General features: G+C 41.7%; 2 protein-coding genes across 4 annotated transcripts in view; one reads left to right on the forward strand and one right to left on the reverse strand.

Moving 5' to 3' along the window:
- Nucleotides 1-13,085, forward strand: part of LCAT (lecithin-cholesterol acyltransferase) — a 130,104-nt gene that overhangs the window by 8,499 nt on the left and 108,520 nt on the right. The gene's annotated exons all lie outside the window — the stretch shown is intronic.
- Nucleotides 2,702-13,085, reverse strand: part of LDHD (lactate dehydrogenase D) — a 47,021-nt gene continuing 36,637 nt past the window's right edge. For both annotated transcript variants that reach the window (XM_056525325.1, XM_056525324.1), the window contains 2 exons: nucleotides 9,554-9,665; nucleotides 2,702-4,810 (listed from right to left, as the gene is read on the reverse strand). In XM_056525325.1, the coding sequence (XP_056381300.1) occupies nucleotides 4,645-4,810; nucleotides 9,554-9,665 (278 nt within the window). In that variant the 3' untranslated portion in view covers nucleotides 2,702-4,644. The remainder of the gene's footprint in view (nucleotides 4,811-9,553; nucleotides 9,666-13,085) is intronic.

Here is a 13,085-nt window from a genome sequence, read left to right on the forward strand (position 1 = left end):
TACCCTGGGTATTCTCTGTTATATGCATTGCTGGTATAAATGATACATTTTTGTGTATATATAGGGCTTTAAACAGCTGGTAAACCCATGCATTAGCTGGTGTATAAAATGCTCCAAAAAATAAAGGGAACACTAAGATAACACATCCTAGATCTGAATGAATGAACTAATCGTATGAAATACTTTTGTCTTTACATAGTTGAATGTGCTGACAACAAAATCACACAAAAATTATCAATGGAAATCCAATTTATCAACCCATGGAGGTCTGGATATGGAGTCACACTCAAAAACTAAGTGGAAAACCACACTACAGGCTCATCCAACTTTGATTTATTGTCCTTAAAACAAGTCAAAATGAGGCTCAGTAGTGTGTGTGGCCTCCACGTGCCCTTATGACCTCCCTACAACGCCTGGGCATGCTCCTGATGAGGTGGCTGATGGTCTCCAGAGGGATTTCCTCCCAGACCTGGACTAAAGCATCCACCAACTCCTGGACAGTCTGTGGTGCAACAGTTGGTTGATGGAGTGAGACATGATGTCCCAGATGTACTCAATCGGATTCAGGTCTGGGGAATGGGCAGGCCAGTCCATAGCATCAATGCCTTCCTCTTGCAGGAACTGCTGACACATGAGGTCTAGCATTGTCTTGCATTAGGAGGAACCCAGGGCCAACCGCACAAACATATAGTCTCACAAGGGGTTTGAGGATCTTATCTGGGTACCTAATGGCAGTCAGGCTACCTCTGGCAAGCACATGGAGGATAGAAATGCCACCCCACAGCATTACTGACCCACCACCAAACTGGTCATGCAGGAGGATGTTACAGGCAGCAGAAAGTTCTCCACGGCATCTCCAGACTCTGTCACATGTGCTCAGTATGAACCTGCTTTCATCTGTGAAGAGCATAGGGTGCCAGTGGCAAATTTGCCAATCTTGGTGTTCTCTGGCAAATGCCAAACGTCCTGCACGGTGTTGGGCTGTAAGCACAACCCCCATCTGTGGAAGTCGAGCCTTCATACCACCCTCATGGAGTCTGTTTCTGACCATTTGAGTGGATACATGCACATTTGTGGCCTGCTGGAGGTCATTATGCAGGCCTCTGGCAGTGCTCTTCCTGCTATTCCTTGCACAAAGGCGGAGGTAGCGGTTCTGCTGCTGGGTTGTTGCCCTCTTATGGCCGCCTCCACGTCTCCTGATGTACTGGCCTGTCTCCTGGTAGCTCCTCCATGCTCTGGACACTACGCTGACAGACACAGCAAACCTTCTTGCCACAGCTCGCATTGATGTGCCATCTTGGATGAGCTGCACTACCTGAGCCACTTGTGTGGGTTGTAGACTCCGTCTCATGCTACCACTAGAGTGAAAGCACCGCCAGCTTTCAAAAGTGACCAAAACATCAGTCAGGAAGCATAGGAACTGAGAAGTGGTCTGTGGTCACCACCTGAAGAACCACTCCTTCATTGGGGGTGTCTTGCTAATTGCCTATAATTTCCACCTGTTGTCCCATTTGCACAACAGCATGTGAAATTGATTGACAATCGGTGTTGCTTCCTGAGTGGACAGTGTAATTTCACAGAAGTGTGATTGACTTGGAGTTACATTGTGTTGTTGAACCTCTTAAGGATGCAGGGCGTACCTGTATGACCTGCGCCTGGTCCCAGTATATAACGCTGTGACCCTGTGTCATAGTGGGTCGTTCCCAGCGGCTAATGAAAGCCGGGACCCTGGGCTAATAGCGCGCTGCACCAATCGTGCAATCGCAGCCTGCCCACTGTGTCTTACCTTCCCCGTTGTCCCCGTGCGCTTGCCAGCGCACACGTCCCCGCCTCCTAGGGCACGCGCACACCAACTCTGTGAAATTTAAAGGGACAGTACACATTTAATTGGTTCTTGCTTCTCCGTGACCCTATAAGTACAAGCACTTCCTTTTGACCCTTGCCGGATCTTTGTTCCTTATCAGGCTTAGAGTAAGCGTTCAGTTTGTGTCTTGCCTTGCCGTGTATCAGACCCTGTTGCTACATATCCTGACCTTGCTCCTGTGTCGCCTGCCCTCTGACCTCTTGCTACGTGACCTGACCTTGCTACTGTGCCGCCAGCCCTGACCGCATGCCTGTCCTGACTACGTGTTGCCTCATCCTTTCAGTACCACGTTACACCTCGGGGTAGCGAACTGGGTGCCACCTGTCGCAGCAAGTCCATCCCGCTTTGCGGCAGGCTCTGGTGAAAACCAGCGGCACCTTAGACTCCGCTCCCTGGTATGGCCCACGTCATCATCCACACAGGTACAGCGGATCCGCTTCACCTCAGCCGTAACACAAAGACGGGTATTTGGTATGTGAATTGCCATTGCTCAGCTGAGACGTGTCTCCCCAAGTCCTTTTACCACTGTAAAAATGTGATCATTCCCGATAAGTTGAAGCTGTGAATAAGCCACTGAGATACCCCTTTTATTTGATTGTTCTAAAAAAAATATCATGAATTGTCAGAGTACCCTGTTTACAGTTACAAAAATTGATGATATACCATACTTAGAACTAATAAAATTTTTAAAATAGAGCATATAACCATACTAAGAGCTCAGAGTCTTATTTAAGAGGGCCGTCCTCCACGCACATTTAACATATCTTTTTCCGTTACCACCCACTGGAAAGAATAATCATTATACCAATTGAGTCAGAATAACTGCTCTATAATAAGTGAGATCTGGACAAAACTCGGGAGGACACTGTTTTTACTGTGTGACTTATATATAGCCCATGAACAAAGATTGCAGTCAGCCTATTGGGAACGGGAATCGAATAGGGAGATTCCTAAACATATAACTTATTTTTAGCAGTAAAAACATTTTGGTCACTGCAATTCGTCCCTGCCACGAAAAAGATATTTTAAAAAATCTCTGAATATCATTTTTGAGTTGGTTAATAAGATGTTTAAGAGTAAGAAACCTAGAGGGAGAGGCATAACAAACTCCATAGACCAAATACATTTAAATACATACGTTTATTGTGCTGATAAATTCACAGTTAAAGAAAATCACAGTAATTCTGTTTTATTGAACAGTTTAATCTGTCTTTATGACAAGATAATCCATGGCACTCCAAGGTCCTTCTGTAAAAGTATCTTTTTTTTTTTCTCTTTTCTTTTTTTTTTTCTTTGAATGTAGTGTTTTTAAGTGAGTGACTAAACTATTGCAGGTATACAAAATCATATATCCAATCTGCATATTTACAGAAAACACACCTGCTACAAGCTCTATTCTCCTCATGCAGCCCATGTACACTTAAGGAGTACCTGTCATGTGCTTAATAAATGTTTTAATTCTCTCAGTTCACTCCCCCCCCCCCCCATCATAATAAACCACTCCCTCCCTTTATTTTTTATTATCTATTTTTGTTTCCTACCTTGATATTGTTTTGTACGTTCTGCTCAGTCTCAGTAAGCTCCACAGACTGGGAAGGGGCTTTTCCTGACAGATGTGACATCACCTGAAGCCCTGCAGGGGAGCACTTCCTCTCTCACTCTGCTAGAAACAGCCAAGAGCAGTTCAGTGTGAGATGGGCTGTGATTGGCTAAGGTCGCACACACCCACCTGAGCTCTCGGCACTGAACTACTGTGTGTTAGCACTGCCCAACAGCTGCTAAAGGGAGCTCAAATATTTAGCACAATATTCAGTACTATGCACTGAAAGTATCATGATTCTACAGTCTAATTCAGCTCAAAGGGAAAGGGAGCTGAAATATTTAGCTCTATACACTGTGCTGAGCTAAGGTCCCACCTGCATGTTCTGATTTTTGTCTCTGCCAGGCTGCAGGAGACAATCTGCAAGCAGGACTGTTGGCAGGACCAGACTGATGGCCAAACTGTTAGGGGTTAATTTAACATAAAGTTACAACATTTTATTCAGAAGTATATTAGAAAGGTAATTCCAACAAGCTAATCTATAAGATATACATTTTTATCACTAATGACAGGTACGATTTAAAAAAGGTCCTAACTGGGCCAAAATGTTGTGTTCATATGTCTTCTGAATTTCTGTTTATACACAGATTGGGTGTAATGTATGATTGTATATACTTACAATACTTCATTTGAACAAAATGAAATAAATGTACTGAATAAAGAGTACCTGTCTCCAAAATGAACTTTTAATATATTGTTCCTTATGTAACTAGAAGACACTTTGCTATTTTCTCAACCTTTATGTTTTTAATATGATTGAAAAAACTGCCACTAGGTGGCTCTGTTCTGTTCCCTGTGCAAGTCAAATAGTTAGTTTGGTCTCCTCCCGGCCTGGCAGGAGACCAAACTCAGGAAGTGCGTGCGGGGCATGGCGAAGCAAAGCTCTCGCAGGCTTAAGTGACGTGGCGTCTGCTGGGGAATGCCCATTTTCTCCTGCCGGGAGCTCACAAAAAAGGGAGCAAGGGGAAAGGTATGATAAAGAGCTTTTTAAAGGGTGTTAGGAATAGAATCTGAGTTATTTTAGAAAATATGGTTTGATGACAGGTACTCTTTAACTTAATGATTTTGAAGTCCTATGAATTATAGGGGGGGCACCCCCCTTGATAGGTGAGCGGTACCATTGTTTTGGAGTCATCCTGAGTGAGTTCATGGTTGGAGGTGTCAGTGCTCCACTGTCCATTTAAGTCAGTTTTCCTGGGTTCATTAGATTCTTTGGATCAAATGTGGCTTTAATCTGCTTCATTGCTTCGATACCAACTTCTCCAATCTCTTCCTGTAGTAACCCACGCTTTCCAATGCCAATGCCATGTTCACCAGTGCAGGTTCCATTCTGGGCCAGAGCTCTCCTAAAAAAGGGATATTCATGAGGTGGTTTTCCGGAAGACTCCAAGTGACTCCAGACACACTGCCACTGGTTATGGACTACAGACCCACTACTACAGTCTTCTAAACCAGAGAGTTAGAGAGAGCCTAACCTTGTCCTGCTTACACAGCTGAGAGTATGTGACTGTGGAGACAATCCTCTTGTCCTGTTCTCCAAGCCTAGACTATGTTCACACTTGTGTGGCGGTTTCCATTTAAAACTGAAACCATTCCATATAGCAGTTCCATCACATAGGAGATATCACTGCTGCATGTGTGAATCCATTGAATTAAGGGGTAACTATTGCTTAAGAAACTTCTGACATGTGATTTTTGGATCAGTGAAGTGTGGATCAGTGGGGCCCAGGTGCTGAGATGCTAAACACTGTACCCATTCACTTTCACTAGGCACTGCTTATTTTTTTTCAAAAAGCCAAATATGCAGTGTGCAGATTTATAAAAAGTCTGAGACTAGCTCAGCGCTTCTGCCTGCTTGGTGTAGTAATCTGTAGAGGTCTCAGCATGTGGACCCCCACCCTTCTACAGATATAGACATGGTTATGTTGATTTCTTTCAACATAATGGGATATCCTAATGCACCAGAGATTATTTTTTTATATTTTATTTATTTTTATAGCCCCCTTGGAGCAAATAATTGAGGAGCAAAGTTAAAATTAGGTTGGTGCAATGTGTTAGGATAATTTATCTCAATTTCAGGAGTATAGTTAAACTAACTTAACCCCTTAAGGACGCAGGGTTTTTCCGTTTTTGCATTTTCATTTTTTCCTCATCACCTTCTAAAAATCATAACTCTTTCAATTTTGCACTTAAAGTTCCATATGATGGCTTATTTTTTGTGCCACTAATTCTACTTTGCAGTGACATTAGTCATTTTACCAAAAAATCCATGGCGAAACGGGAAAAAAATTAATTATGAGACAAAATTGAAGAAAAAATGCAATTTTGTAAATTTTGGGGGCTTCCGTTTCTACGCAGTGCATTTTTCGGTAAAAATGACACCTTATCTTTATCCTGTAGGTCCATACAGTTAAAATTATACCCTACTTATATAGGTTTGATTTTGTCATACTTCTGAAAAAAATCATAACTACATGCAGCAAAATTTATACTTAAAAAAAAATTCTCATATTCTGACCCCTATAACTTTTATATTTTTCCGCGTACGGGCCGGTATGAGGGCTCATTTGTTGCGCCGTAATCTGAGGTTTTATCGGTACCATTTTTGTATTGATCGAACTTTTTGATCATTTTTTATTCATTTTTTCATGATATAAAAAGTGACCAAAAATGCACTATTTTGGAATTTTTTTGCGCGTACGCCATTGACCGTGCGGTTTAATTAATTATATATGTATTATATATTTTTATAAGTCGGACATTTCCACATGCAGCGATACCACATATGCTTATTTTTACACAGTTTTTTTTTTTATGGGAAAAGGGAGGTGATTGAAACTTTTATTAGGGAAGGGGTTAAATGACCTTTATTAACTTTTTTTTCACTTTATTTTTGCAGTGTTATAGCTCCCATAGGAGCTATTTTACACAGATCCCTGCAAAGCCATAGCTTTGCATGGATCAGTGTTTTAGGCGGTCGATTGCTCAAGCCTGTATCTCAGGCTTGGAGCAATCAAATGCCGATCGGACGCAACTGAGCAAGGTAAGGGGACCTCCGCTCACGTCCTAGCTGATCGGGACATCGCAATTTTATTGCGATAGTCCCGATCAGCCCGACTGAGCTGCCGGGAAGCTTTCACTTTCATTTTAGACGTGGCGATCAACTTTGATCGCCGCGTCTAAAGGGTTAATAGTGTGCAGCACAACGATCGGTGCTGCATGCTATTAGCCCTGGGTCCCAGCTATCATTAGCCACCGGGACCGACCCGGTATGACGTGGGGTCACAGCGTGATCCCGTTTTTCAGTGATCAAGATGACGCTGGCTAAATCTGAAATTGCTGACATGTCATAAGTTTCTTCAAACGATAGTAAACCTGATAGGATCTGTTGGTGTCCACTGAAGTGTCCTGTTTTGCAGCATTATTTTTTCCAATCAAATATATTAGAACCTGTAATGCAATGTAATCATAAACATAAACTTACACAAATATTTAGGCCCTCACCCGTGTGAGGAGATCTTGGTCAGAACAGATCATTGCCTGCTAGCTGTAAAGGCTGAATATTCCCATTCACTGACAGAAAGCCAAGTGAAAAACAAAAGCCCAGTAAGAAAAATAGATCTTAAAGAGTACCTATCACCATCTAAACTTTCCATAATCCCCCTCCCCATCTGTCCCTGACTCAGCCTATCCCTGCATTTATTTTGCTTTAAAAAACCCTAAAAATATATTTTTTATATGCTCTTCAGTAGATCAATTGAAGGCACAGAGCAGGGGAGTTTGTCATAGCAGGCAAGTAGTGGAGAGAGCGAGATAAGCATATATAATTAGCCATGTGGAGAGAGGGGGAGAGGGACAGAAAAAGAGAAGAGGGAATGTATCCTCTCTGTTCGCTCCCTGCTTGTGTACAAGCAGCTGCTCTGAGCTGATTTCAGACTCACTCACTGAGTCCAAAATGCTTGCTAACAGGATTACTAGGGAGACCCCTAGTAAAGAAGTTTTTAAAGTAAAAAAAAAAAATGAAAGGAATTCAAAATTAAATAATTTTTTAAAAATAAAAGCAATTAAAAAGTTGTTCAGTAGGGCTTTATCTTTAATATATAAAAAGTTTGTTTCATGAGAGGTACACTTTAACTGATGCATTGTGTGAAATTAAACAGAAGACTGAAGAGGGAGGAAGTTCCCACATGAGATGGGAGGGCAAGTAAAAGAAAATTCTGAAAATGAACAAGAGGTATACAATGCATTTGGAAAGTCTTCAAAGCCTTTAAAAGGGCACTGTCCAATACAAAAACTTTTGATATGTTGTAAAGCATGCAAAACCAATAGGTTTTGTAATTGCTTTCATTAGAACATTTTCAGTATTTCATACTGAAAAAGCCAGTCAGACAACTGCCCCCCTGCCTGCTTGGAAACATACTAGTCCTGCTGTGTCCATGCATCATCACCTATGTCATGGACACACTTCCTTGATTGACAGCTGTGAATGCAGAGCTCACAGCTGGAGGAAAAATCCTCCCACTGTCACAAGCTGGGAGTTGTAGTTTTGCTAATGCTAGGGGAGATGTGAGCAGACAGCATACTGAGGGAGGGGGCACAGTGAGCTAAATTAAAAGTGTAATAAAAAAATAAAGGTGCCAAACACGTAACAATAGATGTACATTATCAGGATTAGGTACTGAGTGATATATAAAAAAAAAAAATGTTGTTGGATCTGACAGGTATGCTTTAACTTTTCACCTTTTGTTATGTTGCAGCTTTGTGGGAAAATAAACAAAAATTCCTATCCCCCCCCCCCCCCCATCAATCTGCACTCGATCCCCCATAATGGCAAAGTTAAAACAAAATGTTAGAATTTTTTGATAAAAAAGGAAAAAATAAAATATTAGCATTCAGAATCTTTACTCAGTACTAAGTTGAAGCACCTTTGGCAGTGATTACAGCCTCCAGTCTTCTTGGGTATACTGCTACAAGATTTGTACAACTGGAGATTTCTTGCCATACTTCTCTATGACTAAGCATATCTCTATACTTTACTTCACTCAGCTTCCCCTCCACCCACACCAGTCTCTGTGTCACAGCTGCTGAAGAACACCCCACAGCATGAGCTGCCACCACCATGTAGGGATGACATTAGGTTTCCTCCAGACATGATGCTTAGAATTAAGGCCAGAAACTTAAGTCTTGGGAGTTCCGAGGTCCCCAGAACTACATTTTAAGTTAAAGGGGTACTCTGCTGCTAGACATCTTATCCCCTATCGAAAGGATAGGGGATAAGATGTCTGATCGCGGGGGTCCTACTGCTGGGGCCCCCAGTGATCTCCTGCTGCTCCTGACGTTCTAAACAATCGGCGGGTTCCTGCGGCATGTTTGTGCTGTCATGTCCACGCCCCCTCATGATGTCATGCCACACCCCCTCCATTCATGTCTATGGGAGGGGGAGTTTTGGCCAGCACGCCCCCTCCCATAGACATGAATGGAGGGGGCGTGGCCGTGACGCCACCATCACTGCCTCCGGCTCCAAGCATTCAGAAAGCTGGAGCACCGAAATACCCCTCTAAATGTCATAGCTGAACACTTATGTCCAAGCTAAATTTTTTTTTTTTTTATACGTTTACAAAAACTAATAAACTTCACATTTTCTCATTCACATTATGGAGCACTGAGTGCAGAGTCACGCAGAATCAACATAACAAAATGTGAAAAAAGGAAAAGGGTCTGAAAATTTCCCGTAGGCTCTGTATATACATACTAATCCCACATATAACTGCATTGCTTTGGTAACTGGCTTCCCTTGGGTATGACCCACAACTGCAATCTCCTGAAAGCATCAGCAGTTGCTCTCCACTGTGCATGTAAGAATGGAGGATGTGGGAAAAAGTGTGCAGGGTCACAGGTCAAAGAAGAAACCAAGAAGTGATCAGATCCATGGGGTAGAAGAACAGTACGCAAGTTACTAGCACATTCATATTTACATATATGTATGTGGAAGACTTTGATTTGATTTTATCAACTTTGCTTAATGGGCTATTGAGATTTATGTCCATCCTTGGCACGACACCTGTAGATATTACTCTTGGGATATTTACCTGGCCAGCCGGTCTGTAAATTCCTTCACTTTTCTTACTTCTTCCTTGTCATTCAAGTCTAGCACCATAATGCAATGGAAGTTTCCATCACCAACATGTCCGGCTATGGGACCTGCCATATACATAATACAAGACTCATGACATAAATTATCTATATACTGTGTTACCTGAGATTATCCATGGCCTGCACTAGACATTTCTATTCTCACTGCATGTTCTCAGTTTTACCCTCTGCCTCCCAATAGGAAGCTGCCACCACCATGCGTTGCGGTGTTTGGATGGTGTGCAGACATAGGCCCATTGTGAACCATTACTTTGCAAGGTTGTATAAACTCATGGATAAATCTGGATTGTTAAGAAAGTGGTTGAATTATTGTAGGAAATGTTTGAGTTAATGATAAGGGGTCATAGTCAAAAGTGACTGTACCATTGTGATGCTGATCTGTAACTGAGTTTAGTGATTCTTGTGCCCGTGTGTCTAATATCTCTGTAATGATTGACGTGAGTTGTTATATCAGAAGATAATACTATAAGCAATAGGTTGGGTGGTAATTTGGATTGGGGGGCATTATAGGATACTTGGACCCTAGATGCCAAATGTGTAGATTAAGGTGGACTGAAAACTGGTCGTATCCAGAGCATTGTTGAAAATGGTACATACTCTGAATGGTCTCTAGTTGTAAGTGGTCACCACACATAGTGTTGCTGTACATCTTATTTATGATTTGATAAAAGTAAAGCAGTTACCTTTCAACAAATCATATTCCAGCTCCCATATTAGGGGCTTTTTTTAAATACAAAAGAAGCAATCTGATTGGATGTTATAGGTAACTGCTCTAATTTTATGTCTTTGTTTCACAAAATAGAAAGGATGTGCAAAGCAGCTCAATGACCTTTTCAGGTAGGTATCCTTAAATGTCAGTTTTTCACTTTAAAGGGGTACTCCGCTGAAAAACTTTTTTTTAATCAACTGACACCAGAAAGTTACAGATTTGTAAATTACTTCTATTGAAAAATCTTAATCCTTCCAGTACTTATCAGCTGCTGTATGCTCCAGAGGAAGTTCTTTTCTTTTAGAATTTCCTTTCTGTCTGACCATAGGGCTCTCTGCTGACACCTCTGTCAATGTCAGGGACTGTCCAGAGCAGGAGGGATTTGCTATGGGGATATGCTCCTACTCTTGACAGTTCCTAAAATGGACAGAGGTGTCAGCAGAGAGCACTGTGGTCAGACAGAAAGGAAATTCAAAAAGAAAATAACTTTCTGTGGAGCATACAGCAGCTGATAAGTACTGGAAGGGTTAAGATTTTTAAACATAAGTTATCTACAAATCTGTTTAACTTTCTGGCACCAGTTGATTTTAAAAACATTTTTTTTCGAACGGAGTACCCCTTTAAGGCTAGGGTTACATGTGCCGTCTCTTGCTGCATATTTGCTACTGTATATTTAAGTCAGTTAGTAGGTATGTTCGGCAACTGTGGTGATACGGAGACAATGGTGTTGGGAATATGCTTCTACTGCGGCATAGACAAATGGCGGTGCTCTGGCTATGCAGAGAATGAAGGTATACACAAATTGAAGGAAAATGAAAGCCGGCCGGGCCACTCACCATCTCTTGTCTTCAGATTTCTTTATTATCCGGAATACTCACAAAACATTCTGGGGAGAGGGACAGAAACCAGGGGGGGTACAGATAGGCAACACTCTCCGTTTTGCACTGTTAAGTGCTTCTTCTGGCCAGAAGCACTGGGAAGAAGCACTTGACAGTGCAAAACGGAGCTTGTTGCCTATCTCCCCAGAATGTTTTGTGAGTATCCTGGATAATAAAGAAATCTGAAGACAAGAGATGGTGAGTGGCTGGCTTTCATTTTCCTTCAATTTGTGGCTACTGTATATTTTTCTACTAAAATATGCAGCAAAATGCACGTGCCCATACACTTACAGTTTAAGAAACTGATTGGGATCTCTCCAGAAGAAGACAGTACCTATCTGCAGACAGCGAAGCAACACTATGTGTGGACAGCTCTCTCCCTCGTGTTTCCAGCACCAGCGCACGGGCTAGCTGGCAGTGTCAACGATATAACAAAGGAATGTCCAGCGCCAAGTGCGGTAAAACAACAGGTGTTTTATTGTAGGATCAGCGGATACAAACTTGCATCAGACAGGAGCCGACACATTTCGGACCATTACAGGTCCTTTGTCATGGCATAACACACAGGATAAAATCCAAACTTTAAATACTTTCTTAGGAACATCACATGTATCATGACATCACACTTAATAAGGACATGTGGACAGTATGGAAATGGAACAATGCATATGTATGTATACATGAATTCAGCCAGAAAAAAACCTACACAAAAAATGTATGCAATTATACAGCCCACACTTATGAGACGGCTGAAAACTATTCAAACACTAGAAATGCGCCTTTGGTGGGACTATACGACTCTTTCCACGTATCTAACCAAAGAAATGGTGCCTAGAGGTCTCCGCATAAAAAAGCGACCGATTAGAGTATTTTTGGCACGCTTTGAAGAAAAGTGGGATAAAGTCTTATCCGAATGCTCTAAAAAATTGATTGAATACATAGTGGAGGAGGAAGAATTAGAATTGTCCACACTAGACACAGAGCTAAAAGCAATAGAACAGCAGTTGAAACCGTTTGAGTCTAAACCTCTAAACAATTATATGAATAATTGGTCTTGAAAACGCAATAATGGACACTAAGAAAAATAAATTTAAAAGGGATTCAACTGACTACCATTAAGATATTGTCTACACGTGGACACTGCAAAACCGTACACCTGCAACTCTTCGCTCGATCCTTAAAACAACAGAAGACACACCAGAAAAATAAACGCAGTGCACACAAGCACAAATCAGTAAAACGCAGAATGAGTTTTTCTGAAGTTGAAAACACCCAACAAGGCTCCAAAGCTGGAGCTACCAGTAATCAAGCCTCCACAGACCAGCAGGAATTCTGGTGTAACCAAATACCCAAAGAACGGAACAGAAGAGCTGGCCGAAAACATAGGAGAAACACGTTACAATCTGAGATCCCTAATAACGGCGAAGTAAGTCTCTGTTATCAACCTATCCAGTTTCATTATTTCACCCATACAGCAACAGTTACTTAGCCGTGGACTTAATTTTGTTCCATCATGCAACATTTCTTTTCTACCATTCTGGACGTTAATTGTTGGGCCAGATGCCTAACGGTAAAGAGACATTTTATTTTGTGTGAGAACTCTGGGGATAATGGGGCTGATAGTAATACTGAATGTAGTCCTGATTTTGCCATCTGTACCGATTTTCATGATCAATATAATACTTTATTACTGCATTCTCTTGGCATGGAATCTAATGATTTGCAAATTGACCGTATACCTTTTCCTATTCCCAATCCCAGGTTTTATCCACTGGTTTCCAGAAGCTAGTGGAAAAAGACCTGGTCAAGTTACATCAGGGGTTAAAGGGGTATTCCAGGCAAAACCTTTTTTTATATATATCAACTGGCTCCGGAAAGTTA

Source organism: Hyla sarda, chromosome 6 (assembly GCF_029499605.1).
Source record: "Hyla sarda isolate aHylSar1 chromosome 6, aHylSar1.hap1, whole genome shotgun sequence".
In the NCBI taxonomy this organism is placed as follows: domain Eukaryota; kingdom Metazoa; phylum Chordata; class Amphibia; order Anura; family Hylidae; genus Hyla; species Hyla sarda.